Source organism: Oryzias latipes, chromosome 21 (genome assembly GCF_053564925.1).
Source record: "Oryzias latipes strain Hd-rR chromosome 21, Olatipes_Hd-rR_3.1".
NCBI classification, from domain to species: domain Eukaryota; kingdom Metazoa; phylum Chordata; class Actinopteri; order Beloniformes; family Adrianichthyidae; genus Oryzias; species Oryzias latipes.
Window position 1 is genome coordinate 7,004,631 of NC_136257.1, and position 25,711 is coordinate 7,030,341.

The 25,711-nt window shown below is 39.6% G+C and overlaps 1 protein-coding gene and 1 long non-coding RNA gene across 4 annotated transcripts; both read right to left on the minus strand.

Annotated features, from left to right (window-relative positions):
• Nucleotides 1-3,131: 3,131 nt before the first annotated feature.
• On the minus strand, nucleotides 3,132-11,435 carry LOC144988773 (uncharacterized). The gene is made up of 2 exons (XR_013652793.1): nucleotides 8,973-11,435; nucleotides 3,132-6,674 (listed from the first exon to the last, which is right to left on the minus strand). It is a non-coding gene; the product is annotated as an uncharacterized LOC144988773 (long non-coding RNA).
• A 6,424-nt stretch (nucleotides 11,436-17,859) lies between these two features.
• LOC110017395 (serine/threonine-protein kinase pim-1-like) lies at nucleotides 17,860-25,364 on the minus strand. 3 transcript variants are annotated; one of them, XM_078939682.1, is made up of 11 exons: nucleotides 25,217-25,364; nucleotides 24,904-25,104; nucleotides 23,751-24,002; nucleotides 23,216-23,293; nucleotides 23,003-23,097; nucleotides 22,753-22,800; nucleotides 22,437-22,658; nucleotides 21,550-21,730; nucleotides 21,305-21,475; nucleotides 20,322-21,201; nucleotides 17,932-20,205 (listed from the first exon to the last, which is right to left on the minus strand). In XM_078939682.1, the coding sequence occupies exons 1-10, from the start codon at nucleotides 25,254-25,256 to the stop codon at nucleotides 21,110-21,112; spliced, it is 1,380 nt and encodes a 459-aa protein (XP_078795808.1). In that variant the 5' UTR covers nucleotides 25,257-25,364; the 3' UTR covers nucleotides 17,932-20,205; nucleotides 20,322-21,109. The 3 variants fall into 3 exon arrangements, with proteins under 3 accessions (XP_023806967.2, XP_078795808.1, XP_078795809.1); XM_078939683.1 differs by having other exon boundaries at nucleotides 24,904-25,101; nucleotides 25,217-25,362; XM_023951199.2 differs by lacking the exons at nucleotides 24,904-25,104; nucleotides 25,217-25,364 and adding an exon at nucleotides 24,222-24,890 and having other exon boundaries at nucleotides 17,860-20,205.
• Between the last annotated feature and the right edge of the window lie 347 nt (nucleotides 25,365-25,711).

The following is a 25,711-nucleotide window of genomic DNA, read 5'->3' on the forward strand; positions in this document are numbered from 1 at the left end:
AATTTTTTTTTTCTGAATTGAATAACTGATACTATGAGCAAACAAAAGTTGGTTCCAAAACTCGTGTAACAAATCAGTCTCGAATGATTAAAGAAATATTAGTTTAGAAAAGAAAAAAAAAACTTGGTTTGTACATTGTTTGAGTGGTACATTTTTTCCAAGAAGATCCGTCTTTATGCACCCATTTTTACAGTCTATGGCTGTGTCCGAATTCCTATCCTAATCCCTAACTACTAAAACCCTATACAGTGCAGCACTATATAGTTCTCTGAATTTTCAAAGCAATTTGGACACCCGTGCTCACTACTTTTCTCTTTTGGGTGTTGTTCATTTGGCGCTTGACACGAAAACAAAGTGGCGCATTACTGCCACCCCTGGTCTGCAGGCAAACTACTTCTATTTAACGCGGAGAATGACACCTATTTGTCAAAGTAGAAACATAATAAATATGAACATTTTACGAAGGCTATTTAGGAATCTGCTGTGTTCTGATCATGGAAAACGTGGCTGATTTATAAATAATAAAATTACAAACACATTGGTAATGATTTAATGTATTTGTTCAGAAATAAACACTCAAGTCATTAGTCCATGGCAATATTTATTTTTGTGCCGCTGAACGATTTACAGGCTCTTGCAATGAGGCATTGTTTTCTGTAGTTTTCTCTTCCACCTTTCTGAAAATGGCTTTGAATATGAATCTGTCCGTGTTCGTGGCAATAATTCAATCGTTTTTCGTGAGGTCAAACCGAAAACGAGCAGATATGCAGCATCACAGGGCGGCAAGGAAAGCAGAATTCTCAGAAGATTTCCTCTGGATGCCCTGACCAGACATGAACAACTTGTGAGTTAAACTTAAAGTTGTTTTTTTAGTTAAACTTAAGCATTTGTCACTAATTGTGCTCAAGGTTAAACAACCTACTGGGAAAGAGTTTAACATTCTTTTTCAACACTGGATTATGAGTTGTATACTCTAATTACATGAAATACTTCTGAGTTCAAAGTTTAGTATTTTTTATTCAGAGTCAAACCAAATCACTTGTTTTAAACAAAAATACTTTCATTTTTAAAAATTTTAATTAAAATCCAAAAACCCAGCCAAATAAAAACACCAGATTTTCCAGCGTTCATAAATACTTCGTAAACTAAAATGTAAGACATCAAATTAAATAGAAGCATTCAAAAAAATCAGATTTAATTTCCTCAATGAAATATTTTTTGTTGCATTTTACAGGGTCTTCCACGTCTCTACTGCTTTGTCAACATAAAGGTTTCTGTCCTGGCCCTTTACGCTGACGGTCAGTCCGACACAAAACCGAATTTTCGGTTGACCCGCAGGACCATCGAGCATCTGGTGGAGCAGCTTTGGGTTCCTCACACTCTGGGGGGCACAAGACACCGAGGCGCTGGTGTTTCTTTTCTGGCTGGTGTGTGGGACATCTTACAGTGTGGTAGCCAGGGCCTTAGACATGACACGGTCTACTGTGAGTGACATTGTCCACAGGACGGCGGACCTCCAGCTGAGGAGCAGGGTCATCCAGCTTCCCAGTGGGAATGAACTACCATAAGTCGCCTCTGGATTTTTAGCAGTAAGCTTGGTCTTCCACCTTCCAAAAGGTCGTGGGGAGCATTGATGGCTGCCACATAAGAATAAAGGCCCTAAAAGAAAACGCAGCTTGTTATTTTAACAGGAAGCTTTTTTATTCCATTCAGATGCAGGCTGTATGTGACTCTAATGCCAAATGTATAGATAGTTTTGTTGGGAATCAAGGATCAGTCCATAATTCACAGGTTCTACGTAAAAGCCCAATTTATGTAAATCAAACGTACCCACCTCAAGGATCCTTTTGAGTGATGGTGGGTATCCCTGCATTGCTCATCCCATCACGCTACTGACACCCTACAGGGAACCTATAAGGAATGCGGTTGAGGCCCGTTACAACCAGCACCACTCCAGGGCGCGCTCTGTGGTGGAGAAAGAGCATTTGGCATGATTAAGATGATGAGGAGAGCAATATTTATGGGGGCACTGGAAGTAAAACCAAGCTTTGCAATGAAAATCATTCCCTGCAGGTCAATTCTGCACAATCTGTGCATCAGCAAAGGGGACTGCTTGGAGCCACAGATGTTGAGCCACAGCAGGACAACACCAGGAACATGCAGGACGAGCAAAGTCTGCGAGGACAAATCCCTGCTTTCCTTTCAGCTCCAACTGTGTCACACATGACTCTAGAAGACCACGATTATTGTTAACATGTATAAAAATAAATGTTAACATCTAAAAACAAAATTGTAAATATGTACATTTGATATTTTTATGAAAATCCTTTTGAGATTGTTAAAAATGGCTCAGATTTAAAAACATGTAAATTGTTCATTTTTGTTCGTGCATTTATTAAACAAATTGCAAAAACAACGACAACGTTATTTGAAGAATATTTTCAACTCAAGTAAGCTTAACAGACTCTCCTGTCGGTCTTCCTCCCTTCTTGCTATTTCCTCTTCTCTTCTGGCTCTTTCAACAATTACTTTTACGCCACTATGACAGTGATTAACAGTTTAATCATAAATGAAGACAAATCTGATCAAGTGTGATCACTCCCATCTGGCACGAGCTTGCCTGAAAACAATAGGCTATCTTTCTCCATGATCCATCTGAAGATGGATCAGATTTTCCTCCTCCTCGTCAGTCCCTACATATATAAATACATTTAAAAAATGTGTTAAAAACTTGTGACTACGGTTAGAACTCACTCCTATTTGATGTAATATCAACAGCGTTTGTTTTTAGCCTTCGACACTAGCATTAGCATTACCGAAATTGATGAGCTTCAAAACCATGTAGGTTGTCGATTGAGGAATATAACATATTACAAATCTCATATTACATATTAACAAATGTATTTTACAACAGATACTTGATGCTTTTTAATATACTTACATTTTTAAGTCCTCTTTGTTGCGCAACCGTCCATCATTTTTGAATAATTCAAACGCAATGCATTGTGGCTCATATGAAATGCATTCTGGTTTGAGCGGAGTGCATTCTGGACAATATGTCATGGCTACAGAACACTTTTCGACCCAGGCGCTGGAACCCGGAGGAAACACAGAGGTGGACAAGCGTGGTAGGTAAGATGTTTTAATAATCAGGTAGTTGAGAGATCGAGAGCAGGATCCTGGATTCCTAAACATGCGAAGGACAGACTTCGGTGGCGTCACTGGTGGATTCTTCCGCAAACCTTCGCCAGGAGTCGTCGTCATCTGTGGGGGTCCGAGAGATGAGAGGAGATGGCAGAGGCTCGAGGTGTAACCAGCAGGAGAAGACAGAGAAGGTTCCGGACTGAGGCTGATTCTGGCGACTACTTGTGGCTATGGATTCCTGGAGGTAAGTAAGTAAGTAGAGACAGAAGTTAGGCGCAGGATTGACGTAACAAGGTAACATGAACGAGACGTGATGACCAACTATGCACCATCAGGGGCAACGGACTGGCGAAGAATGATGATCCTGAGGCTCCTTAAGAAGGCAGGTAAGGTGATGAGCTAAGTGGTCGCAGCTGGGATGAATCAGGAGCCAAGCAGAGAGGAAAGAGGGAGGAGTCTGAAAGAGGCACCATATCACAATATTTGCCAATCGAGTGAGCATCGATCCACACTGGTTTTTCGTAGAGACTTCTGGGAAATTTTTAGTGCACATGATTTTTGAACTCGGACACCCCGCCACACTCAAATATTATTTGGAACAACAGATACATCCTCCACAGAAACAAATCCTTGTTTTGTGCTGAATGGTTTGGCAGAGGTGTCTGGTCGGTGTCTGATCGGATGGATACGTAGGGCAATTTATTAGATTATGATCTATTTTGTTTAAGATATAACTTCTAAGATATAACAATCCTCCTCTTTCAGAATTCTTAAAAGTACGTAATTCTCTTCCTCGAGAATTTATATTTCTAACAAGGAACACAATGACACGTGTAATGATGAAACCCCCGTTAGCCACATTATCAATTGAAGAATGCCCTCTTATGGACAAAAAAATGTAATAACTCTTATCAGAAATTGGTTCAGTAAAAGGTGTTTTCCTGGACGACAGAACAAAAACAACATACTACAGAAATTTGAACAAAAAGTTGTAACTAAATTAAAAAACGATTTAATGAAACTTCATATTCCCCCAAGAGTTAAAGAAACACAATTCAAAATTATGAATGATATTTATCCCTCCAAAGAATTACTTAGATTACTTTTCAACATTGATGACAACTGCTGTTCCTTTTGCCAAACTGCTGTTGAAGAAGACATCGACCACATATTTTTCCTGTGTAATGTTGTGCAAATGTTCTGGTTGGAAGTTTACAAATGGTTAAAAAATAAATTCCCATTCATCATGGGCTTCTTTTGGAAAGAAATAATAATCTTTGGCCTGTCACAACAATGTAAATAATGTATGTATCAATCCTGTGTTATGTTTAGCCAATTTTTTTATACACAAAAATAGGTAACAGAAATGTCACCCTAGCTTAACCTTCTTTAACAATGAGGTCATTTATACTTAAAATCCATAAAATGAATCAATTCACCTAAAGACGTAACAGTTTACGATATCCTGAGTGATATTACCAGTATCTGTGACAATTTATTTATCTGTTGTATCCCCCTGCATTTTGTAACACTATCCAACTGTGAAATTGCTGTGTCCTTATTTCATACTTTTCCCTAATTTCCCTATGATTATGAATATGGATAGCTTTATGTATGCATAGAGATAAGAATTCCTTTCAAATTGCAGAATTCTTTCTTGTATTCGCCATATTTTGTGAATTTTATGCAAATGTTCTGGTGTTGTTTTGTATTCTGTTCAATAAAAAAAAAAAAAAAAAAGATTCGGACACCCCTACAAAATGGCGACCGCACTATATAGTGCACTATATAGTGGTTAGGGCGTTAAATTGGACAAAGGGTATGTCTGCATGTTGGGTAATAATGTTAACATTGTCTGTGCACCTTTACTCTTATAGTCTGTTAGCTAACTGCACTTGTTCCACCATCCATTCTGCTTAAGTCACTGATAAGTTTTTATTTTGGCCTGATTTCATTTCAGATGGTGACTCAGTAAGACATTTGTCGGAAATCTCTGAAAACAAAGACAATTTGACAGAGCATTTGAATGCTGTTATTGAGAGGATGAATTCCAGCCTCATTGAAACAACCAAGAAGCTGATGGACTTTAAACAGAGTAAGTATGAAAATCCTTTATTAAAAATGTACATTGAAGATGCAGCTATACCATGTAATATTACATTGGTTTGTCTAAAAGAAAAAGAAAAGAGTAAGCAAAAAAAGCTATAGGATTGTTTTTAATAAGATTTACAGTACACAATATTAAACAATATGATCAACATTTTTTTGTAATAATTCCCTCATTTCATAGAATCATTGATACCTTTCTGGGATGGTTACACTAAACCTTCAGTTTAATAATGCTACCTAAACCCAAAAGTTTCAGATAGATGCAACAAAAGTACAATCCAAATTAAAATTGGATGTATCTGCCCTTTTCAAGACTCTAAAAGCGCTTACAGTGTGTCAATTTTTCATTCACTCCTCATTCAAAATGGTGATGGTAAGTACTGTTGTAGCCATAGCTTCCCTGGGGCAGACTGACAGAAGCGTGGCTGCCAGTTCGAGCCTACAGCCCCTCTGACCATCACCGGGATCATTCATGCACCAGTGAAAGGCAGTACCGTTGAAGGTTTTGCCCAAGGGCCCTCACTGGGTGAGGTTAATTTTGCAACATTGATATGGTAATTGTCCTACATCATTGCTTGCTTGTTTATTCCCCCTGGTTTCCTGCCAGCCAGTCCTTTACCTTCCCAACCGAGCTATCCAGTTGGTAGCTCGAAAGTAAACTAGAAGTTTGAATACAAGTTTTCTTTTGTCCAGTATTAGTTTGAAACTAATACTTCCTCATTGTTGGTGTTTGAGCAAAGAACAAGCAAGATTCTCACATTGTTGCTGCTGCTGCATAAAAATATATCTGACATGTGCTGAAACAGACGCTGCCGTTCACCGGCTGACAGGTGAAGAAGATGAGAGGGAGCCATGAAGCATTCACAATAAATCCCAACAAGGCCACAAAAACCTGTACTAAGCAGCAGCAGCGGTTTCCACACCAAGGACCCGATCACTGCTGGGTATCACCTGAAAGGAGGGGCAGGGAGCGATTTGCTCCATTCCAAGTCACCTTTTTCCATTCACAAGCAGATCCGCTGTGTGATGAGGATTTGTGATAACCGCTGCACTGACAGAGGAGCAGGAACCCAGAAACAGAGGCAGTCTCAGCCAGGAATCAGGGAGAGCAGCTCAGTCCTATTTTATAGGTGTCCAGGTGCTCATTAGCAGCACCAGAATGGGAGTGGCTACACCTGTGACTAAATTAGCTCATCCTGCCACATGTAGATAAAAAGAAAAACAATTTGCTTGTTTCAAATGATGTGTTATTAATTTGTCCTGCTTGAAACATTTCAAATGTGTTCCAAGGAAAACAGGATGTCCTGAGAAATGGATCAGATTTGGTACCTCTTGTTACTTCTTATCTGGAGAGTCTAAGTCCTGGGATGAAGCAAGAGAGTCCTGCAGAACCAGAGGAGCTGATCTGGTGGTGATAAACACTGAAGAGGAAAATGTACGTTATTGTATTTTTGGTCTGTTTTGGATTACATCAACATTTTAAAATTAACAATGACATTTAAGCATCCATGTGATTGGGTTTGGAACAGATTCTTAATGTAATTTAAATCCTATTAAACGACTGAAGCAACTCCTTAGAACTGTAAAAATGTGAAAAAATGGGATCAGAATATGATTGTCTGATCCACATCAGAAATCAGGTGAGGTTTTAACTTCTGCTAAAGAAAGTGTATTATTCAAGGAAATAAACCCTGGTGTGAATTAGGCCTTACAATGTAAATGTATTTATGGAGTCAACCAGGAAGCCCTTTTGTTTACCAGAGTATTCTAAACATGTGTGTTAGGTGAATGGTCCAATAAACAGCTGGGTTTAGGTTATGTCACAGAAAATGATCAAAGCACAGAATTAATCTGTTTTAAAAAAGAACAATCTGGTTTCAGGCCAGACCTAATCCCAGCTGAATCGCCTGGGTCTAAAAGCATATATATTTTAGATTAAATATGTTGTTTTGGCTTCAGCTTATTTTTGTTTAGTTTCAGTGAAAGGTCATAGTACTTGTTAATTAAAAATGTCTGATTACAGAAATCCCTCATGTAAACCTGGGACCAACATGAATCCTACAACTACTTTTAACTATTGATGGCCTGTTTGTCACAGACGCTCCGGAGCTTATTTCATCTTCAAGAAGCAGTGTTTTGGGGGGGGTGTCAACTAGCGCAGATCACGTGGTTGATGACGTTTTTGAAGCGCCAAATGCATCGTTTGGTCAAACCAGGCTTCAAATGTCACTTGTGTTTGAACAGTTGGGCTCACTATTCTCTATAAATTAAAATGAATCCGGAACATTTCCTGACCAATTCTGTTGTTTCTCCTGTTTTGAAATCAGCCTCAGTTCATTGCACTTTAACATGGCTGCTGGTAAAACATGTTCTGTGGCTTGGGATCATTTCAACTTGGTTTTTTCCTGATTAGACAATACACCATGAACGTTATTCAATAAAGAAGATGCTTAGAATCTATGATGGCAACATGTCACTGTCATGTTGGAGATAGCTCAGTGGTAAGGTCATAGTGTCTGGATGCAGATGTCCTGGGTTCAAAATTAGTAATGTATAATTTTTTGCCTAGCACTTATTGTCCTCATGTGATGCGTGTTTTGCAGTGTCAAGGACTTCTCACAGGAAACGTCACACATTGTGTTGTTTTGCAAATTTTTTTTTCATGATTAACAACATTATTTTGTTTTACGTTTTTTTTCATTATCATTTCCACATTAAAGTGTTACAAGGAGCTTAGTTGAAGTCCGCCACCAGATGCCGCTGTGCTGTGTGGTTCCAAAGCCCTGAATGGTTGTTTACTTTTTCCTGTACAATTACATGAAACCTGTGAAAGCTTCATGGGGCTTTTACTCCCATCCCTACTTTAAACCTTTAATAAACGTTAATAAGTTGAAGAAAATAAGCTTTTGTCACGAGAACAGGCAGACTGCTGGATCCAAATACAGCAGGTGTATTAGCTCAGCTAAAAGTTCACAAAGCTAACCCAGGGTCGGTCTGGCGGGCAGGCAGGCAGGCAGTAAGTAAGTAAGTAAGTTCTGGTGTTGCATGGAGATGAAGTGCCTTCAGTACTCTGGAGACTGCTCCTGCCGGTGACCAGAGGGGAGACAGAGCTTTGACTTCTGACAGCTTGTCTGTAAATTATGTGTGTGTTGATATCCTTTTATCATAGGCAGTTGTCTCATGATCAAAATACATTTATCTAAAATGCAAAACACAACTACATTTCACATGAAATAAAAAGTGCTTATAGCTGTAATGTAATTCAGTGTAACAGTTGTTTATTTGATGATCTTTACTTTAATGCTTTTTCTTGAATGTATTTGAATTCTAATGTTTTGAGTTATTGCTTTCAGTTAAGTTTTAATTTTTTACAAACATCTCATTTGAAAATAAATTGACAAACTGGTGAACAGCATATGTTGTTGTTTTTTTGCAGATGTTTCTTTCTGCATTGAAAAAGCAAAAGTTTTGGATTGGATTGTCTGACAGAGACTTGGAGGGGACCTGGAAATGGGTGGATGGAAGTTCTCTGACTCCACAGTGAGTGTTCACTCTGGATCAGTGTGTGAATGTGTGTGTGCATGGGGGACTGGGACTGTAAAGCACTTTGGACCTTAAAGAAAGGTCGGTGCTACATAACCATACGCCATTTACCATTCACACATACACAACAAATAGTTCTTGTACACTATTTTTGTGCTCATCCAGATGGGACTGACCTGATGGTTGGTGTGTTGAATTGTCAGCCACATTACTGAGGTTTACATGAGAAGTGTCAGCAGTCTCCAGAGGTCCCCGGTTAGACAGTTCAGGCTCTGGTAAATCCAGTTCAGGTGTTGAGGTGGTACGTGCCTGAACTTCCAATCATAGGAGTTCAAATTGGTGCTGGAGTGCTCTGAATCATTTTTTCTGCCGAGCACTTTCTTCCCTTTGCCTGGCATCTCTGACTTCCTGCTGACTCATGTTAGAACAAAAGACAGAGACCAGGTTTCCAACACTTGGCTTGTTGCCTGTGCCCTCAGAGCTGCCCCGCCCCCTGGAAGCTCCATTTTCCTCCAGTTAAAAGGGTTGTCAGGGGCAGCTCTGCAGATAGAGCCACAGGACAAAAAAGATCTTCAAATAAGATATTTTTTTTCACCCTAAACAAAAATGGCATAGGCCTAAATTTAAAAAGGTCAACTTAACAAAAATGGAACTGAGAGAATCAGGAACAAAAGCTCAAACCAACTGAACCAAAACTGACCCCCCAACAGCAAACATTAGGGAGATTTTATTCTGGCTGATCAGACCAATGACACAATAGGGAGGGGACTACAAATACAAAACATTCAAAACCTAAATATTAACTAAAGAAGTCAATTACTAGTCATTTAAAGCATTAACAAACAATACTGAACTTATACTTCAAAACAAGTTGAACATGTTTCAAGAATACAAACAAAAGTCCAACCAATGAATAAACTTTTTTTTTCACCTCCATCATCTCCAAATGTTCAGGAACTTGTACTGCTCCTCCCTTTCTCACCTCATCAGGCCTCAGAGAGAACTAAAAAGAAAAGAATTACTCAAAACAATCAGAACAAAATTAACTAAATGTGTAAAGTCTCCATCATCGGCCTCATTCTCTTTTTCATCTTTTTTGTCCGCCTGCTGTTCTGATTCGTTTTAATTTTCTTCTTCCAATTCTTCTTTACAATAGTCATTGAGCCAAGCTTCATTAAACTCTATGTCTTTGTAGTATAGATTGTTGCGTTTCAAATACTGCAAGGCCTGCCTGATGTGCATGGTATCCACAAATTGATCCTCATAATGACCTTTTTAAGTCAGTTTACGCTTTAACTTGACGCGCAACAGAGACCCTTCCATGTCAGACCGAGGCAGCACATTGGTCGTTTGCACCAAGTTGGCAGCAACACACGTGATCGGACCGTGAACACCATTCTGCCCGCCTTTAGGCAGAGCAAACATCTTCATGAAAAGTATATGCAGTGCAATCAGATGCTGCTCTAAACTATTTAAACACGCCAACACAGGTGGGACAGGAAACACCTCCATGTTATTACCGACCCACTCAGGCGGAGTCTGACCTCTCTTTAACTTGGAGTTGCAGCAGTAGCAAATCCACAGAGCGCTCCTCGCTGTCCCTAAAAACAAACACGAGCTCTCACAGTCCATGTTGCAGCGGTGCAGGTAGTCCTCACTAATGCACACATCTGCAATCTCTGCCATCTTTGCAGATTTGATGTACGTCTCCCTGACACACAGCAAAACCTGGTGATGAAACAGATGTCTGTTGCACACAGCAAACCAACTCTGGACCTTTTCCCTGAAAACTCTGCTTTCTTTTTTAACAACTGCCTCTTCTGTTGAACATTACTCGACACTCTTTCTGAATGCAGGATTTTCCTTATATTTCTTTTTTATTCCAACATTAACTTTAATTTTGTGTGTGGAATCTCTTTTATTTTTCTCAATGCTCTGAGCTTTTTATCATGGTCGTCTGTGCTGCATCTTCAGAATATTTCGTTTTTCATTTGGTTTTAACTATTTCCATTATATCAGCATATTTTACTTTTGCTGTTGACTTTAACATATTTCTATAATCCTCATTTTCCATGTATTTAAGTTTTAGTCGTCTCCTATTCATTGCCTTAACCTTCTGTCTGTAACTTGCATTGTCTAAATATTTCTTGTGGATGGTGTGCTTGAAGCTTTCATTATTACTCTTTTAGTAAATTTTGCCTTGATACTTTGTAGCCATTTGTGGTCTTCTTTGGCAAAGAAAGTATTTGAAAGTCATTTTTCCACAAGTTCTCTTGTCAATCAGTACATTACTTTGTATGTTTGTAGAGCCAATGTCATCTTTTGTATGTGAACGCATGTAATATGTTTTTGATTCTTTGTTGGCAGAAACACAACAGCCAACACAGCGGTCTTGTTGTTGATCTTTAACGCACACAGCAGTTTCAAAATGTGTACCACTACAATTTTCGATATAAATTGCATTTTCACATAATTGTCGACCGCTGCTCTGGTGCCGAAGCCTCCTGCCATCAAACAATACAAAAACATTTACTCCTAACAAATCGGCTGTGGCTTGAATTTTGATGTCTGTGGCCCAAACATAAACGAAATGCATTCTAGATTTGGTGATGTATTCAGCCACAGAGGAGTGAAGCAGCTCTGGGTGAAGTGGTGCCAGAACGGGTCGCCCTGCGAGTCAGTCAGACGATCGAGCGCTGGCCTGCAGCAGAGAAGCAGCACCAGAGAGCGGCCAGGGACCAGCAGGAGAGCCGACTGGAGAAAAGAGGCGTGTGGCGGATCGAGGGGGGGGGGGCTGCAGAGGACCAACCCCAGAGGCCAGTTGTGACGGGCCTGGAATGGATGTGATGAATCGCCCATAAAGCTAAGTTTAAAGGAACATAACTGGTGTTGTGAGCACGAACGTGGCTACTGTCTGGCCTGGTTGAACTGCAGCTGAGTTTCCTTCTCCTCATTCCAGTGGCGTGCAGGAAGGTGGCCACTGCTGGAGCAGAAAAGTATTAATCGGGACCCCCTGTCGTGGACTGCTGCTTATCCACTGCTTTAAATTGAAGGACTTCCTATTTTTTTTCTTTACTATGCATGAACTGCCAAGATGGACTTTTATTGTGTTTTTGTAGGCTTGTTTTTTTGATCGATTTTGCTCCTTTTATCTGGCCATTTTATGCTTTTGGGACTTTTAGAATTTTTTAGCTTTTTTTGCCGTGTTAGTTACCACTGGTACATATTAAAGATTTTTTCGACACCAACACATTTTGCGTTCATCCTTTCTAACGGTGGAACTCGTACTGGAATCCTAGAACTTCGCGCTGAAAGCGCGACATATACTCCCCCGATCTTGATCAACATATGGTTCATGTTCGTCGTGTTTTGGAACGTCTTCTGGAAAACAGACCTTTTTATCAAAGCTGAGAAATGTGAGTTCCACGTTTCTACCATTCGCTTTTTGGGCTACGTATTAGAGTCCGGTAGTATTCGTCCTGATCCGACTAAAATAGAAGCCGTCCTCAATTGGAAGGCTCCGAATAACAGATAGAAGCTGCAACAATTTCTAGGATTCACCAATTTTTACTGCCATTTCATCCACAACTTTAGCCAAATCGTGTCACCTCTCACCAAACTCACTTCCCCCTCTAAACCCTTCAGTTGGGACTCTGCTGCTCAAGAAGCTTTTGATAAACTTAAAAATCTATTCGTTTCAGCCCCTGTATTAATTCAACCAGATCACTTTCGGCAGTTCGTGGTTGAGGTTGATGCATCTGATTCTGGTGTGGGTGCTGTATTATCTCAGAAAGAGGAAAAGTCGGGAAAGTTAAAGCCTTGCACCTTCTTCTCTAAGAAACTCTCCACTGCTGAACAGATCTATGATATCTGTAATTGCGAACTGTTAGCCATTAAACTAGCTCTGGAAGAATGGCACCATTGGCTGAAGGGGGCTAATCATCCCTTTATAGTATGGACCGATCACAGGAATTTGGCTTTTTTACGATCTGCCAAAAGACTTAATTCCCGCCCAGCTCGTTGGTGCCTGTTCTCTGATCGGTTCGACTTCACCATTACGTATCGACCTGGTAGCCGCAACATCAAGCCCGACGCCCTGTCTTGAAGATTCTGTACCAATGACAATGACTCTGATTCTCCTATTATACCCGCCTATTATACCTCACCTGGGAAATTGTGACCCATGTATTACATGCCCAGGATAAAGAACCAAATCATGCACCATGTCCACCTGGAACGCTATACATTCCCATGTCCCTGAGATCAGATGTCATCACTTGGGGTCACTCGTCCAGGGTCTCCTTTCACGCTGGAATACACCGTACCTTAGCACTACTTCATCGTCGTTTCTTTTGGCCCACGATGGACAAAGATGTCCATGACTATGTCCGAGCCTGCTCTACCTGTGCCCATTCCAAGTCATCCACCGCCCTCCGGTCTACTACATCCTTTGTCCACCCCTAGTAGACCCTGGTCGCATATTGCCTTGGACTTTGTTACCGGCTTACCTCCCTCTCACAACATTCTCACGGTAGTAGATCGGTTTTCCAAGTCAGTTCACTTCATTCCCCTGCCTAAACTCCCCACTGCCTTGGAAACTGCCAACATCATTGTCAACCAAGTCTTCAAGTACCATGGAATACCAACTGACATTGTATCTGACAGGGGACTTCAATTCATCTCGCAAGTCTGGAAAGCTTTCTGTTCTGCGTTGGGGGCTACCACTAGTCTGTCTTCAGGTTACCACCCGCAGTCCAACAGACAAGCTCAATGGGCCAACCAATGACTGGAAGCTACTCTTCGTTGAGTTGCTGCCCAGAATGCATCTGATTGGTCTACACATTTGGTCTGGATTGAATAGGCTCACAACTCACTTCCATCTTCCGCCACAGGAATCTCTCCATTTGAGGCCTGCCTTGGGTACCTACCACCGCTGTTTCCGTCCCAGGAAAATGTGGTGGTTCCCTTGGTCCAAGAACACCTTCACCGATGCAGGCGCATCTGGAGGCAGACAAGAGACACACTCCTCCGAACCAAGGAAAATAATTGTAGAGTCGCCAATCGACACAGGGTGGTAGGACCCACGTACCAACCTGGTTTAAAAGGTTTGGCTCTAATCCAGGAACATTTCAACCCACGTCACGCAAACTTGCACCCCGGTTCATTGGTCCATATGAGATCCAGAAGTTTATCAATCCAACCTGCTTTCGCCTTCGACTGCCTGCAGCCTTCACGATTCATCCATCATTCCACATCTCTCAGATCAAGCCGGTCAGTGACAGTCCTCTTTGCCCGCCTTCCGCTCCCCCACCGCCCACCCGTATCATTGACGGTGCCTTCCAGCTGGCTGGATTCTGGACGTCCGGCGGCATGGTCGAGGTTTTCAGCTATTGGTGAACTGGGAGGTTTGTGGGCCTGAGGATCGTACTTGGGTTTTTCGCACACTCATTCTCGACCCCTCCCTCGTCAATGACTTTTACAGGGCCCATCCTGCCCGCCGACCTGGACCACCTGGAGGTGGTCGGTGGGGGGGTGGGGGGGTACTGTCACAGTGCCTCCGGGAGTCCCCCCTCCCTTACCTGCTTCCTCCCAGATTGGATCCAGCTGTCTGCATTCACCTCATCACCTGCACCTGTATATAAGATGGCTCCGGTCCAGTATTCATCGCCAGTTCGTTTGCCCTCTATGTTGCATACTTGGTCTTTCCATAAGCTCATGTCTAGTAAATTTATGCTCTTGTTTATGCCAAGCTCCAGTCTAATCCAAGCTCTTGATCTGCTGTTGGGTCTAAACTAAACAAACACTTCTCAACTATATTTGAGCAGGAAGAAAGGACACGGACTCACTTTAAATCTTTTCTGAAGAGAGAGCAGACAGGAACACACTCGTGCAATTCTCCATTTTCTCTGAGCTTACAAAGGTCTGCCTCCTCGCTTTTATTCAAAATCAGGGCGTTTCCCTACATACAGATGCTTCCAAAAGGGAGGGGGGAAACAAACCAGCCCACACAGGTCAAGAAACTAACCTAATCAAACATCTCTGCAGAGCATAGGTCCTGCATATCAAAGGTGATCATCTGTCACCGGGTCAAATGCAAGACAGCTGCGCTGGGTCACATCCTTGGTTCCCGTAAACCCGTTTCGCATAGAAAAGCCACACACACACAGACAGTCAATAGTTCAAAAGGTCAGTGTAAATATGAGATAACTTATGTACAATTACTCCAATAAGAAAGACCCATGAAGCATCTGCAATTAATCCCAACAAGGCCACAAACAAAAAACAATTTGTTTTAAATAATGTGTTATTAATTTGTCTTGCTTAAAATTTCAAATGTGTTCCAGGGAAAACAGGATGTCCTGAGAAATGGATCATATTTGGTTCCTCTTGTTATTTCTTCTCTGAAGAGTTTAAGTCCTGGGAAGAAGCAAAAGGGTGAGCAGGTAGGACAGGGTCAGGATATCAGGTCCAAATACAACACTCGGTAATGAAGGAAGAGTGGCACCAACAAAACTTCGCTCTTCTTCTTCTTGTAGTTTAAATAGCGGTCGGCACTAACGACAAGGTGCATTACCGCCACCTACTTTGTTGGAGTAAGGGTCGGAATGGGGGACTACCTTACCAAAATAAATAAATAAAAAATACTATATCCTCCTCAATAATCAGGTTCTGCTCTAAAAACCTATAATTACTCCATTTAAATTTTCCTCCCCTCCCAAAAGCCTCTTCAAACTCATCCGCTCACCCTCTAGTAACCGTACTCTATCCTCCAGCTGTCGTCTTTCTTTCCCACACAATTCACAATGACATAGTATGCGCTCCACTGATTCTTCCCCTTTCCTGCAATCAGACAAACCAGTTGGATGTTTCCCTATCAAATGTAATGTATTATTCAAACCAGTGTGTCCCGTCCTCAAACGTGATATTATGTCGTGATCTCTGGTGTTTACTCTGATATTCATACCTTTCCCTACTTTGTCTTGAAAATACTAAATAGATGTCAACCTTTCCCCTTCCTTTCCCATTGTTTCAGCCATTCTTCCATAATACTTCTCCTAATAATCCCCCTAATTTCCATTCTGCCTGAAGGAATTTCCATCTATAAACCATGTTTCAACGCCCGCTTTGCCATAAAATCAGCCATTTCATTTCCTTTCATTTCATTACCCACATAAATCTGATGCTTATCTTCAATTTTTCCAACCTGAACAAACTCTCATAAGTTTCATACACTAGATCCGATCTGCTATCTGAAGAAAAAGATTTCAAGGACATCAATGCTGATAATGAGTCTGAACAAATTATACCATCTCCAATTCTATTCTGTTCTAACCAGTGTAAACTAAATGATATTGCCAACATTTCAACAGCAAAAACTGAAATATCCTTTGACGTCTTAATTCCTACATATTTTCCAATTGCAGGGATACAGAAAGAAAAAACAGTTCTCTTTGTTTCTGGGTCTTAAGATCCCTCTGTGCATATAGGAATAAATGAAGCATGGACCGTGTCTAACCTGTCTGCTGTGATTTCATCCCAGTTTCCCTTCCCTTTGCTATCCTCCATCTTCATGTGGAGATAAAAATCCACTATGGAAAGACCCAGAAAGGAGTGGCCGGGTACAAAAGCCTCTGGTTTACCATGAATCTTTGTTTCTCTCACTAATGTAGCTAATTTACAAGCAACACTTTCATTTTTCCCACTACCCCTTTCCCAACATGGAGCAATAGCTCTTCTAACCATGTGTACTTCATCTGCACTACCCTGTATGTTCACCCAATAATTAAGCAGCAGTTGTTTAATTTGGTAACACTTTATAATAAGAGTCCTTAACAAGCTTTGTTAACGAATTAACAGGCATTATAATAGAATTGTTAGGGTCTTAGTAAGACATTTATTAGTATAATAAGTCTAATAAGGTTTATTAAATTACTTAACACATTTACAAGCATCATTATTAGGATGTTACGACGGAGTATTAGGGCCACCAAAAAAAATAATAAGCCACCAAAAAAAAAAAAATAGTAAAATTATGAGTTTTTATCTCGTAAATTTAGGAGATAAAAACTCGTAAATTTATGAGAAAAAACTCGTAATTTTACAAAATTTTAAGTTGTAAATTTATGAGAAAAAAACTCGTAAGTTTACAATATTAAGTGGAAGTGAGCATGCAGAGCAGCAGGTGAACGCCGCGCAGCAACAGAGCAGACCGACTAAACTTTATTGAACAGGTGATCTGAATGAGCTTGAACGTTCCAAATATCTGGAAGCTCATTTGTTTGATTAACAATTTATTAAAGTTTTATTTATTGATGGTTGGTTTTCAGGATCCCTGCAGCCCGATGAAGCCATCGGTGTCCCTGCAGCTTTCCACTTCAATCCTTTCTTCCTCCACCAAAAACAAGATCTCTACGTTTGTGTGACGCTTCCGTCTGAGGAGGAGGATCACTTTTTTTTGGCATTTTCAACGTTCTATTGCTAATATGATAGACTATTTTCATTCATCTTTGTTGTTTAATGATATAACAGGACGTTTACTTCCGCATTGGTTTTCGTATCTGATGACAGGTTCATGACGTAAGGTGACAGATGAACTTCAGGGTTTGTGAATGAAAAGGAAAATAAAAGCTGCAACGATCCTCTGCACCCAAACGTGTCTCTGAGCTCCTTATTTTACATTTGAAACTCCGCTTTACTGACACTGAACCCCGGAAAACCGGCTCCACTGACAATAATCTGATTTTGAGTCGCCAAAGGTTCAGAATCTCTTTGTTTTAAACCTATAATAAACCTTGAAATAAAGCTTCACAAAAGGCTCCAAATCTTTCATCTTCAAGCGATGCTCCGATGAACAGACAACTTCGGTGTTTTCTCCTTGTAAATCTGACTTTTTTCTCGTAAGCAGCATCTTAAAAACATCCTAATAATACTGTTTGTAAATGTGTTAACTAAGAAATTTAATAAACCTTATTAGACCTATTGTACAAATAAATGTCTTACTAAGACCCTAAAATTCTATTATAATGCTTGTTAATGCGTTCACAGAGCTTGTTAAGGAATCTTAATATAAAGTGTTACCAATTTTTTTTCTTTTCTAATTTCAAGTGTTTTATCATCTCTGAGGTTCCTGTGTTTCAGTTTTCCTTGTGTTTGTTAAAATGTTCCCATACATGAGGCACGTCCTCTGCATTCGGTTCCACGTCCTCTGCGTTCGGTTCCACGGACTCTGCGTTCGGTTCCATGTCTTCTGCGTTCGTTTCCACGTCCTCTGCGTTCGGTTCCACATCTCCTTCATTCTTGGCACACTTAAGGTTACTTTGTCTTTTAGGAAAGGCACTTTTATTTCCAATGAAACATTAATTTAGGGGTTCATTCCCCTCCTTTTTTATTTAAGTGGCTAACTTTGCCCTAATTCCCTCAGTTTGAAGCAGGAGGAACTTTGTGGTTGAAGACTTTTAACCTACTTCATGTTGGACTTCAGTTCAAAGGAAGGTTGGGACCAAATAAGGATTAATATTTTTCAAATGTTTCAAAACATGATTACATCTTTTATACTGTCAGCAGCTCAGCCTGCTGTTCATCTAGAAAGTTTTTGTCCACTCTTGACCAAAAAAGAAAAACAAAAGTGGAGTCCAGTTCCAACCATAGTGACTGAGACCTCATTTTTATGAAAAATTAGTTTTTCTGCATAACCTTATCTCGTCAAACCTACATTTCAGTTGTCTGTGGTGAAAGACCTAATATTTGTCATTATTTTCTAAAACCTTACCAAATGCTAAATGTGCAGGAACATTCTTTCAACATATTAACTGTCTTGCAGCAATGTTCTCCATAAGTTTGAAGTTCAGTTTTTGTTGCACTAGATAGTTACTGCTAAAGAACTAAATTAAAAGGTTAACAGAAGAGTCGATGCAATTGTTTTTACAAAATATTGGAGAATGTTCAAAAACTACTGTGGTACTTCCTAATTTGATTTTGTTTTTCCACATCTCAAATTCACAGGACTAAGTTATTTTGATGTTTTTATTAGCAGGTGGGTGGATGTTTAGATAGAGTTATCAAACTCTAAGCCTCGTTTTATTCAGTTTCTGAAATCCAATGTTTCTTCCAATCAGAAAATGGTCACGCCACTTTTCTTCACCGTTTACAATCCTACAAAGAATTTATTTTCACTTTAAAATACAAATACTTATATCTATAATTTTTTTAAGCACAAACTGTAATATATACTCTTACTGTAATTTGTCTCCAACAAAAACCTCATTCAAGTTTATTTTAAACACAATTGATGGTAATTTAAGAAATGGTTAAAGAAGCTTTAAAATACTGTTAAGAGAAAAAAAAACATAGTTTTTTCATTTATTGTTGGAAGATTATTAGACCCTGTTTTTACGTTTCTGTGTTTGACCAACAAAAAACAAACAAAAGAAAAATAATGGGAAAAAAACATCACAATTCTTCTTTATTTCACCAATTGTAATCCCGAATTTGAAAACCAGTTAGGGGACATGCCAGGGCTTTTTAATTGACTGTTTTTGCTTTAGAAGACCTAGTACGCTTTAGTGCAGGCTCTTAATTTTATTTTTGCCAAGTCAGAGTTGCAAAAGTTCATGTAGAAAACCGATTGAGGTTTGGATGGTCCTATTTTTACTGATTCTTTTCAAGAATTTTAAATCCCAATTTATCAAGAAAAGCTAGGTTTCGGTATGCAACAAATAAACTTTAAGACACATCTTTAAGATGTGGGAGAAGCCCAAAGGGCCCGGAGAAAACCCACACACGTGTAATGGGACCAATCTGTCTATTTAACTACAGACTATTGGTTGTCCCTAAGTGTCTTTCCCCCCTGTATTCAGTTTGGGTTGGTAGCCCCTTCCTAATGCGTTTTTCCCTTTATACAGTTGGCGCATGTTTTAGCAATATGATTCCTCGTTTGATCTCAGTTATGTCCAATATTCTTTTATTATTTGATATCTGTTATGGAAATTACAAAGACTTTATAAATGTTGATGTTTTCGTTATTAGGCGATTTCCCTCTACCACCCTCATTTAGAAGCTCATCCGGAACGCTAACATTGTGGTTTCTATTTGCTTGTTTTCGGAAAATAGTCAGATTCCCTAAACACTATGCAACCTTGTTAGACTTATGCTTCTCATTAAAAGGATTTTTGAGCTTCTAATTTTATGTGTTTACAGATGAATTAAAAAGCCTTGCCTGGTTTTTGCACGTCCCCTCCTAGTTTTTCTTTCTGCCAATTAAATCCACCCGGTTTGGGTGGTGCACACTCCTCTCCTGCCCAAGCTCTCTATATAGACGACGGCAGGGGGGTTAAAGGAGCTGCAGAAAAAGTATGCTAGCAGCACACTGTAACAACCCCCCCACCAGCACCACCATCACGCCAAGGAGTCCTGTTGAAAAGACAACAGCACGTCAGGAAATTACACTGCTTTAACATCTACAGCTTTATTTTGGGGACATCATTTTTTTTTACATACTGTAGTGATTGTCTAGGATAACAACTCACCAAAATTTGAGACTCAGAAGGTCCTGCCAACTCTCTCTGGAGGACATCCGCACGCGGCATCCACGAAGGTCACGGCAACACAGACGAGTCCCGGTCACTGGAATGAGGAAACCGAGGCAGGTCTTTCCGGGAGAGTCAGCATTAGCACGGTCAGTGGAGACAGAGAACCCAGAAGACATTTAACGCCAGTGAGGAGCCTTTGTTCAGTTTTCCTTTAACTAGTTAACTAATTTTAACCATCTGGATTTTCAGTTATACTATACTACATTTCTTTTTACAACATTCTGTTGTTTAATGCTGCCTAGTGCCGTGTTTCCAAACATCAAAGCAAAAGAAGACTGAAAAAAAAGGAGTGTATCGTGCAAGTTGGGGTACTTTAACAAAATCGTTGGTAAACACAGGACCTAGTAATCGGAAATGCCACTTTTTAAACCGATTCCAATTTTAAATCTGGCATAGTTTCCTACGTAGGGTAAAAACTGGACCAACTTTCATTTTATAATATCGCCATCATTTGCCCCTACTTGCAGCTAAACAAGTAGGGGCCATTTATATTTTTTATTTATTTATTTATATTTAGGGGTATATTTAGGGGTATTTATCGTTTTCCTTTACACTCTACATTTATATTCTAAGGTCAATTTAGGCTTTTGATTTTTGTTAAAATTTTTAAACTTTTTAAGATTTCAGACTTTTGAGTTCTCTGTCCCTGTGTGTGTGTTTGTGTGTGTGTGTTTTCTTTTTCTTTGCTTTAGCATCTTGAAGGTCTCATCCGTATTGTCCAAAATTTATCTGAGCCATGGATGGTGGAGGAGATCTTGCAGTTTGGGGCGCTGTTCTTCAGAAGTATTTAAACATGCTTGGAAAAAGTCTTGGCACTCTGGAGAAAGTAAAGTAAAGTAAAGTAAAGTAAAGTAAAGTGAAGTAAAGTGAAGATGACGGTCAGAGCCCAAGCATCCATGCAGAGACAGATTATTTCTTACCTTCTGACAGTTCATCGTCAATCATCTGATCCCCGTCAAGAAAATGTATTGATGAGAAATCGTTGCAGTAATGGAGGGTTTCGTACAGAATTACTCCAAGCTGCCACACAGTGGTTGATCCAGGGCTACAAAAGCCTCTAAATGCTTCTGGGGGAGCATTTATGGGAGTTCCTGGAAAAAAAATAAACGTTAGTCATATTCATGCTCATTTTACATGTTTTTATTTGTAGATGCAGATCTTCTACCTGAAAATCCTCTAAGGATGGAATCCTTTTCTGCCATGCAGCTCACTCCAAAGTCTATCAGACGAGCTTGTGGTGTATTTGTGTGGGTTTGAATGAGGATGTTATCAGTCTTGATGTCTTGATGGAAGATATTTCTGTCCACAAGGTCTATGGCTGTGCGAATTAGCTGCTTCATTATGATCTGAAAGAGATAAAAATGAAGTAATAAGCTGAGGCAGCAAAGCTAAAGCCGCCTTCTAAAACAGCATTCACACTGGCCTCGTAATGATGCGTTCAGGTTCACTTCCAATGAAAAGTCTACGTGAAGGTGGGTTTTGGGCCGTTACATTTAAAACTCTCGACATGCACTTTTTAACGGCTGTTTTCAAGCTCCACGTACAAAACGTACGGCCATTGAACATGTGTTGCAAGTCAAACCAGGTTGAATTCTGATCAATTGGGGACTCGGATTTAGTTGTAAAGTATGGATGACATCCCCTCCAATTAACAAAAGTTTACATTTTGTTCCCAAATTGAGAGATTTGCACTGCTTCAACATTTTGCACCAAGCGTCTTCCAACTGTAGGTGGCAAACCTAAATAAAAGTAGATAAAGGCAAAGTAGCCCGCCCCTGCTTGTCCAGTGTGAACACCAGGGGCAAAATGCGTGTTCAACAAGCCGCGTTTAGCACGTTCTTGACCACGCATCACATGCCCAGTGTATATGTAGCTTTAGAAGTACTCTTCTTTCTAACGTTCTGAACCTGCTGAAAGGTACTTTTGCTTCTTCACCGAACACTTAACTACTTTATGAAACAAGGTTGCATTGAATAAACGTTTCAGCTTCAGGAAGTTTCTGCAGAAACAGACAGAACATCTCAAACCAACACAGACTGCACACGGGCCTACCTTGGCTTCTTCTTCTTGCAGTGTGCCTCCTTTGCTATCAATGTAATGAAGCAGGTCTTCACAAGGGATCGGTCTCTCCATGACCAAGAGGATTTCTCCACCTATCTCATACCAGTCCAACAGGGCTACTGGCGCTGCTTTTCCATCTGAATGAATGGATTCATCTTGTAACTTTAACATTATGGCCACTTCAGAAGGAACCATTTTTCCATTGCCATCATCCTGAAGAATCAAAACAAAGAGAGCATGAGGAACAGAAGCACAGAAACCCAATTAGAGCAGAGATACTCAGAAGAATTTGGCTCAAGCAACTTACCATTTTTTTATTTGGGATTTTACGTTTGAAAATGTGCTTAATGGCTACCTGCAAGACACAAGAGCATTTCTGACTGTGAGATGACTGACAGGAGACAAACTAGGATCATTTAGATTTCCCCTCCATCAAAATCTATTTTAATTTAGACCATTTAGACCACAAACATCAATAGTCTGATTATAAATGAATGTATCCAAGTACTTTTGTCATGCTTTTATAAAGGTCTGTAGCTCACAAATGAAACACTTACTGGTAAGTTGTCAGATTTGCGAAAGCCACCATATATGGATCCATAACCTCCTGAAGCAAAGTAATATTCTTCCACATATTTGGCTTCAAATTTATCTGAACACAAAAAAACAGAAATGCAATGTTAGTTCATTTATTATTGAAAATTATATTATCAAACATAAAGTAACAGTAGGTAAAAGGTAAAAGGGTAAATTGTATTAAATCATCAGACCTTTATCGGTAATCAAGTTGTCCCTCTCAGTTATCTCTGAGGAGGTTGCAATTTGTTTAGCGTCACTGGAACTGGAATCTGAAAATGACAAGAAAAAGGGTTTTCTTATTGCATAGCTTTTCTTTTTGTACACCTCTACTACCCCTTTGTGCTAAAACTCAGAGGCAAAACTGTATTTAAGTGTTTTTTAAATATGTATTTTTAAAAAAATGGGCTGAGCATATTAAGAAGCAACCTTAGGAAAGTTAAACCAAAGACGGTTGCTTTCATCGTAACAACTAAAACATTTTAAGGTTCAGTACAGTTTAAATTTAGTGTGAGTGTTTAGGAAATGTAAAATATGTTGATGAGAAATAGAGATATTCATTTGGTTGCAGTTTTTGCAGTCAAAGCAGACTTAAAAACAAAGACAACTCGTTTTTACTTTTTGAGATAGTCAGAGAGTAGTATGTCCTTAATTTGTTGACAGTTTTATTTTCTATTTTTTTTTTCTTGTTCCTCGAGAAAACCATGGGGTCTGTGTCAGCTTATTTACCTTTTGGAGGAGTTTTCATCTTCTTTGGCTCTATTGTTTCTTCTTCCTCTTTGTCTTCCTGTCTTTTTCTCTTTAGTGTTTTCACTGGGGTGCTGGTAGATGGTTGCTCAGATTCAGAAGACTCAATTGGTTCCTGGTTTATATGTTTATCCTTCTGTTTCTTCTTTCTAGGGAAAGGCTGCCTCTCAACATTTTGGGTTTGTCCATCATCTGAAGATGTCTCATCTTGTCGTGCCGTGCTAGTGCTAGACTCTGAAAATGAAAAAGCAACAACAAAAAAACAGCTTAATTACTATAGAATATTTCTTTTATATCTTCACCGTTAACTGCTCGAGCTCACATAAAGTATGTCAATGTGTTGGGGGCTTTTATTTGAAAAGATATGAGTTAAGATGTTATCACAAAAAACAAACTTTAGCATTTTTACGAAGCAAACGTGTCACTAAAGGTTTTGCCGGGACTCTCATTTACCAGTATATTTTTTATTGTCCATGGCAGAGTCTTTGTCCGTGATCGTTCACTGTTTATTACTCAAAAACTTGAGTAAATCGGAAATTCTTTCCCTTGTCTCAAAATACGTGCTTCACTCTAGAGCTCGAAGAATGTTATGGCTTAACCGTGTTGCCAAGCAACTTATAAATTGGGGCTTTCTGATATCAGTGATGTCACAGTCTGTAGCTTAGTTACACAGCATGTGACTTTAGCTACTTTGTAGTGTTTATGTTTAAATTGTCACATTCTGAGAAGCACTTCAGTGTAAAATCTTTTCGAAAAAGTGATTTCGTTACATCTGTACTGTTGTGAAATGTACGTTAAAGGTTTGGATGATTGTAAACCAGTGTTATAGTCTTGGACAATTGACTGCTGTCGTGAGCTTTGAGGCTCACAAACTTGCTCCTATGTCTTACAACGCAGAATTAAAAATAACAGCAACTCAACTTTTGAGATGGTCTGGGAGGAGTGTGACGATCTGGTAGTTTTTAATTTGTCGTGCTAGTTTTATTTTTTTAATTTTATGACCTTTAATTTCTTTTTGTAGCACTGTACTGTCAAACTATTAGAGACATGTCCTTTAAAAATAAATTAGAATTTGACCTATTCTGTTCAGCCTACATGTTGTCATGTTGTTTGGGGTCTGTGTCAGCTCATTTACCTTTCAGTGAAGTTTTCATCTTCTTTGGCTTTATTATTTCTTCTTCCTCTTTGTCTTCCTGTCTTTTTTTCTTGAGTTTTCTCGCTGGGGTTTTGTCTTGGGTGCTGGTAGATGGTTTTGTAGGCTCAGATTCAGGAGTCACAACTGGCCCAGGGAACGTCACTTTTTTCTTTTTTTTAGGACTGGTCTTCCTCTCAACTTCTTTGGAAAAGCAGGATGAGTTAAAATATTATCATAGCAACACAAAAACCACACTTTAACCTTTTTACGAAGCAAACGTATCACTAAAAGTTTTGCCGGGACTCTCATTTACCAGGATATTTTGGATTGTCCATGGCAGAATTTTTGTCCATGATCGTTCACTGTTTATTACACAAAAACTTGAGTAAATCGGAAAATCTTTCCCTTGTCTCAAAATACGTGCTTGACTCTACAGCTCGAAGAATGTTATGGCTTAACCGTGTTGCTAAGCAACTTATAAAATGGGGCTCTCTGATATCAGTGATGTCACAGTCTGTTGCTAAGTTACACTGCATGTGACTTGAGGATTAGTTTACTTTTTGTTGTTTGCATATGAATCGATACAATCTGAAAAATACTAAAACATTTGTGAAAAATGTGATTTTACAACATATGTACTGTATTTTTCAGACCCAGAGGTCCAAAAAATTATATCGTGCATAAAGCATAAAAGCTGTCATGAACTTGATTTGACTACACTACCCATAATGCCAAGAGGAACTATGCGGCAGGGGATCGGTCAGAGTGGTTGATAGGAAGCTTTTCTTATGAACTGAGTTTTAAGTGT